Source organism: Lactuca sativa, chromosome 4 (assembly GCF_002870075.4).
Source record: "Lactuca sativa cultivar Salinas chromosome 4, Lsat_Salinas_v11, whole genome shotgun sequence".
Taxonomy (NCBI): Eukaryota; Viridiplantae; Streptophyta; class Magnoliopsida; order Asterales; family Asteraceae; genus Lactuca; species Lactuca sativa.
In genome coordinates this window covers 176568834-176575333 of record NC_056626.2, presented here as the reverse complement: position 1 = coordinate 176575333, position 6500 = coordinate 176568834, and the positions used below count along the sequence as shown (strand labels likewise).

The 6500-nt window shown below is 35.2% G+C and overlaps 1 protein-coding gene across 1 annotated transcript; it reads left to right on the top strand.

Moving 5' to 3' along the window:
• The first annotated feature begins 4691 nt into the window (after positions 1 to 4691).
• Positions 4692 to 6083, top strand: LOC111907884 (uncharacterized). Its single transcript, XM_023903697.2, has 3 exons — positions 4692 to 4745; positions 4960 to 5602; positions 5689 to 6083. Exons 1-3 carry the CDS (start codon positions 4692 to 4694, stop codon positions 6081 to 6083), a joined length of 1092 nt encoding a protein of 363 aa, XP_023759465.2.
• Positions 6084 to 6500: the final 417 nt, after the last annotated feature.

The window sequence follows — 6500 nt, the reverse complement described above, 5'->3', positions numbered from 1 at the left end:
TATTTTCCGCGGCTAACACAATCACAACGATAATTATTCGAAGCTTCGTTGTTTGGAATATTTTTAGGGATGCATATCCCACATGCTGATCCGTTACTTGTGCATCTGATGATGTTGCACGAAGTAAGGACTCAAGAAGTATTTGAAATGGGGAGGCTTTTATTTGATATAGAAGGGAGGCATTTGGAATTTGGTGAAACGGAATATATTCTCATTTGTGGTCTAAAAGTTGGTCGTTATGTGGATTTACTCTACGACGAAAAAGGCCGGTCAAATTCAAGTCTTCGTGCTCGTTTGTTCCCAAACATTTCTGATGCACGTTTGCGGTTGAACGATTTGGAAGACTTCATTATGTCTCCTAAATATTTGGAAGTTGAAGATGAACTGTGATGCTTATCCAGCTAGTGTTTGTGTTAAAGAGACTCCACGGACGGGACGTAAAAACGTGCATTCCCACTGCAATATACAATCTTGCTGATAATAGAGATAATTGGAACAGGTATTACATTTAAATATTGTGTATTAATAGAATACAATAATAATAATAATAATAATAATAATAATAATAATAATAATAATAATAATAGTAATAATAATAATAATAATAATAATAATAATAATAATAATAATAATAATAATAATAATAATAATAAAAATAATAAAAAATATAATATTCATATTGCAGGTTTGCATGGGGTACGTATCTTTGGAGGTATACTTCGCGGATGATGCGTGGAATGTTTAAAAAAATAGTAGAATTTAGACAATTCAAGGAGGCCAATCTCGAATCCAAGAAAATACACAAGTATACCGTTCCTGGTTTTATGCTGCCATTTAAGGTTATTTTCTAATAAATTTAATTACTTATCATTTTTTTGTTTTTATACGATAATAACTTTCAACTTCTTTCTATAGATCTGGATTTTGGAGACGTTCCCCGAGGCAACCAAATTTTATGTACGCATCCCGACAGAATTGCCAAGGATGAGGTGTTGGAGAAGTAAACCAGCGTTATCTTGGGAGAACTGTTGTAGAATAATCAACGTGTTTGTGGTATGCTTTTTATATTAAGGATTATTTATACTTAGAAATTCCACGTATTTTCATTTTAAAGTAACAATTTGATTTTAATTTTAATTTTTTGCAGCCTAACAACCAACCTATTCAAGTGGTGGCAAATGAGACGGAGCTGATGTTGCCCTTTTATGTTCGATACGTGAATTGGACTCTTAACCATGAAGAGTCTCCTCCATCGCAACAGTCTCCTCTACCGCAACATAGTCCGGCCCGAAATAGTCCACCTGCTGTTCAGTCGCCTCCTCGTAGAAGTATATACAAGTCGGATACATGTTCGACTGAATCTGCCACAAATGCTTCTTCCTCGCAACAGCCTGAAATAGAAATGAGGGTGGTAAAGAAGAAGAAGAGTAGCACAAAGGCATTAGTGAAGCATCTACTAGGCGTCGTGGCTGAATTATCATCTAAAGTAGACCGTGTATTAGAAGAAAAAGATGAGCCAAATAAACGGTTTGTAGAGGATGAGGAGAAAGAGGAGGAAGAGGAGGAGATAATAAACGAAGATGGTGAAGAAGCAGATTGCCATGATACGCAATTCGACTATGCTGGTTTGGAGGAGAAAGCTGCGCCTACACCTACGGAGTCGTCACCAGACTTGGGTGAACATGACATAAAAATAGTGACTCCTATTGGTAGGCCGCAACGAAAGAGGGCTCCAGCATGGTATCAGCTTACTCCGTTCACAGTGGTAAAAAACTCATATCTTAAACTTGGTATTTTTAAAAAATACTACATTATTGATAATGATTAAACATGTTGATTTTTTAGGTGCAATCGACACCAAAAGTAAAGAAAATCAGCAAGACAAGGAAGAAAAAAATAGAGGAGAGTCCTAAAAAAACAAAAGAGGACATTGTCAATGCAGAGAGTAGTGACGTTCCTTCAAACAATCTCTTGTTGGACAGTATTTATACTACTAGTCCGATGAGTTTTTGGCAAGAATGGAGTTTAATTTCTCCCAAACTGATCACTAAACATAGGTTGCATATCCTCCCACTAGATATGGATTTTTGGGCGAGGTTACTTTCTGTTAGTAACAAAGGGTGGTTAGTTTCTACGATAACATTCCTTTAATTAAAATTTTAACTATTTTTTAGACAAAAATCTATATAAATAATTCTAACATTTTTATATTAAAATGTACAGCATATTGCTATATGGAGATCCCTGTTGATGGAAAGGCGGCCGACAAATGCTCGGTGGACTCTATATCCTTAAGGAATCAATTTGGAACCCGGAAAATCATATTTATTTAGGAATGTAGCAGATGGTTTTGGAGGTTGTCCTAAATGGAAGGATGTGGATACGGTTAGTTAAGTTTAATAATTATTATTTTATATATATTATTACTGAAATTACTAGTATTTAATTTATATTTTTTTGCAGGTTATATTTGTAATAAATGTTGTGCATGCCCATTCGTTTATGGCGGTTCTACATTTAGATACCTGGAAAGTAGAAATTTTTTATTCAACACGAGTTGCGGGTTACTTCTCAATGTACAACACTAATAGAGAATTCAAAAGTTTTGGAGATAGTATTATCTCAGAGTTGGATGCCATTGAGTACTGGAGCCATTTCCCCATTGGACACAGAGACAAAGCAAAGGTCGAGTTTGTTGATGTTGTAGACGCCCCACATCAAGAATATAGTCTTGAAAGAGGGGATCATGGAGTATTTGTATGCATGTTTATGGAAATGATTGTTTCTGGGGTACCAACGGCGATTTCAAGGACATGTAGAGAAGCTGCATTTCCCTACAGAAATAAGAATGGAAAATGTTAATTGGGATATTATATAAGTTGATATTAGGAACTTTGTATATATATTAATATTAAATACTTGTTTCTAGTATGTAATCGTGTCACTTCTGGTAGTATGTAATCTTGTAATTATCTTTTATATTTTTTAAACATAATTCACCAACCAATGTTACGAAACCATACATTCAAACAAAATAAACATTACAAATAACATGAATACATTACAATAGAGTCGTCTACATAAAAATAAGGTTTCTTACGACTAACAAACATTGGATAAAACATTGGAAATAAAATACTCATCTACATGAAAAAGCTTTATCTTTTACCAGATTCCAAACGTCCGTATACTCGAAATCATGTCCATCAAACTCACATAGGTAATATCCATTCACATCTTCAAGAAGTTCTTCATCATCTGCTTGAGAGCGTCGCATTTTCTTATGATTGTAGCATCGATTGAACCATGTGACCTTAAACTTTAAATCCATCCATTTACTAACAATATCAGGTTTTAGTCGTTCGTGTCCTTGCCCGACCTGATAGTTGAACAAAGCTATGAGGCGGGACCATTCATCACCTACAAGGCAATTTAGGGGAGCCACTACTGGTAGACCCTCGTAAATGGTAATCCGGCTTTGTATTAGGACCAACAACTCTGTTGGCGTCCATGGAGATGTACAATTTGTTAGAGAGGCTGCATTAGATGGATTTGTTGCATTCGAAGAACTTGGTACATTGGACGCCATTTCTTAATTGATCTACTATCAACTAAAGAATTGAATTTCGTATAGACACTACATTTAATATATATAAAAACATATGTTATACAAAGATATGTCATTAACGCGGACTGACGAGTCAGTAACGCAGACTCACAACGACTAATATATATAAAAAGTTTCTTAACGTGGACTGACGAGTCAGTAACGCAGACTTACGAGTTAATAACGCGGACTAACAACGATTAATATATATCAAAAGTTTCTTAATGCGGACTGACAATGACTAGACAAAACAGTTTTGTGGACTGACAAGACAGTAACGCAGACTAACAAGTCAGTAACGTGGACTGATCATTGGCTTTGCGAACTCACAAGTCAGTAACGCGGACTGACAACGCAGTAACGCGGACTGAGAACACAGTAACGTGGACTAACAAGTCTACATAAAACGACAAAGAACAATGTATCACTTCATCTAAGGTATTTTAGTTCATGTGCTTTGTATGTTTTACAATGGGTTCAAACCAATGGACCGCTAACGAGTATTTCCTTCTAGCTCGTGCATATATTAATGTCAAAGAGAACACCAGTTTGGAGGATAGAAAGTTTTTTGTCCAACTAATGAATACCTTCAACACTGACGCTGAAACCACCATACAAAACCATCGCAACACGCTTGATATAGCTGCAAAATGGTATGAATTGAAAACGGAAGTTGTGTTATTCAACGATCTTTATAATAAGATTGAAGATGATTGTGTCAATGATACTGAGGAAGAGATCTTGGAGGTGGCTAAAGAAGAATACAAATCCATTAGCAACGAACAAAGTTTCGAGTTTGAAGCACCTTGGAATCTTTTGAAAAATTTACCGTTTTTTTAAGTAGAACTGCATTTTGTATTGTTCTTGTATTTCTTTATTTAAATGTAATATGGTATTTATCCTTTATTTTTAAAAAAATATTTGACCAACAAATGTTACAAAACCATACATTTAAAAAACATTATCTGACAAACAACTTACGCGGACTGACAAATAAGCTACGCGTAATGACAACACATTTACGCGGACTGACTAGTAAGTTCTGCGGAATAATGTATACTAATTCCTTATAAATTGGACAACCATGACGAAAATTTACAAGGTGTCGAAAGTTGTGAAAATGAGTTCAGTCAATCAGGTATTAAGGAAAAGTTTCTCCAGCCTACCGACTTTTTTCCATAATCTGCAAAGAAGCAATCCTACCACCTTCACGTACATTACGAAGGATCAGTACAATCGTTTCCAAATTTGTTTCGTAGCATTGGGATGCGTGGTATGTAGTCCCTTATAGTAAATAAATATTTAGTTATTTCAAGTTGTTATATGCCTAATATTCTTATGTTGACTTACAGATTCGTACGTTTCTCATGTCTATGATACCAATCAAATTCGTTGGTCAAGTACCTCTAATTGGGGCGTATGTAACATCCATGTACATTGTTGTTGCTTTAGTTGGAAATCATGAACCCCTTCTCATAGCGTTTGCCTTGGGAACCATAAATTGTGACAATTCATGGTTATGGTTCATGAGGAGGCTTAAAGACTGTTTAGGTGACAATACAAAATTTGGTTTCATAAGCCATATGTCTGATTCTATAGACTTTGCAGTCCACAGAGTCTACCCTGATTCATATCATGGCTATTGTTGTAAAAATATAGCCGAGAAAATACGCGCTTCCATCGGAAGCAATACAGTCATAGAACAGTTGTTCTGGAAGACGTGTAAAGCGTATAATTTATCTCAATTTTATGCATGTTTGAACAATTTAAAAAATGAGGTAAATGGGAATGATCTTCATTGGCTTGACAATATTCCCATTGCAAAATGGGTACGGGCTTGTTTTCCAAGAGTACGTTTCAATGTTAAATTCATTGACATTCCCGATGTTGTCAATTGGTTTAAAACAAACTCGCATGAGTTTCCAATAACAACAGTCATTGAAATGGTTCATGACTCAATGCAAGCAGTGTATCTTCGACGTGCTGCGTTTGGAGGTAATTATAAGTTATGACATCATTAAAATGGTGAATTGATATGTTTATTATACGTTATGGCATTATAATTTTTTTTATTGATTCAGTTGATTTCACAGGGGATTTCCATAATCTTCTAACCCCTTATGCACTTAAGGTGATTCATAAAAGATTTATCCACTCGGATGGTTGTAGGATTACGCATATTTTTGGCGATAGATATGAAGTGACTAAGTATTCAACAACCGAATATGTACAATTAGACCGTGGTATTTGTAGTTGCGGTAAATGGCAAAAATGCGGTATACCTTGTGAGCATGCTATAGCTTCACTACATAGACTCGAATTGGCAGAAATCCATCAAATGGTAAATTTAAAGTTAAGTACAGCGGTGTATCGAAATGCTTATCAAACTGAGATGGTCAATCATATTCCAACCCTTAGGCATTGGGAAAAACCAGTCGAAAGTGTTGTGGTCTTACCTCCACGCCAATTCAATTGAACTTTATTGTATGGATCACAACGAATATTAGTTTGTATTCAGTTCTATGTTAACCGTACTTGTAATGGTTTGTTGGCGTTCTTTACTTTTTAATAAAAAATGTTTACCTTTAAATAAATAATTGTATTCTCATAATTGTAATATGTATGCATGACAACGACTAGACAAAAAACTATGCGAACTGACAAACGCAGTAACGTGGACTGACAAAAACCTCTACGGACTGACAACAACTATCTACGGAGTGGAAGGGAGTATATATAGTCATGGATGGTCGTCGGTTTTTCGTATAGAGTTATAATTTTTTTTTAAGTTTATAATGACTTCTTCTTCATCTTTGTATATTTGCTCGTGCAACGAAGTTGATTGTTTCTATTGTGATCCGATCGACCCTTTTCTTGCACCATCACCAAATTT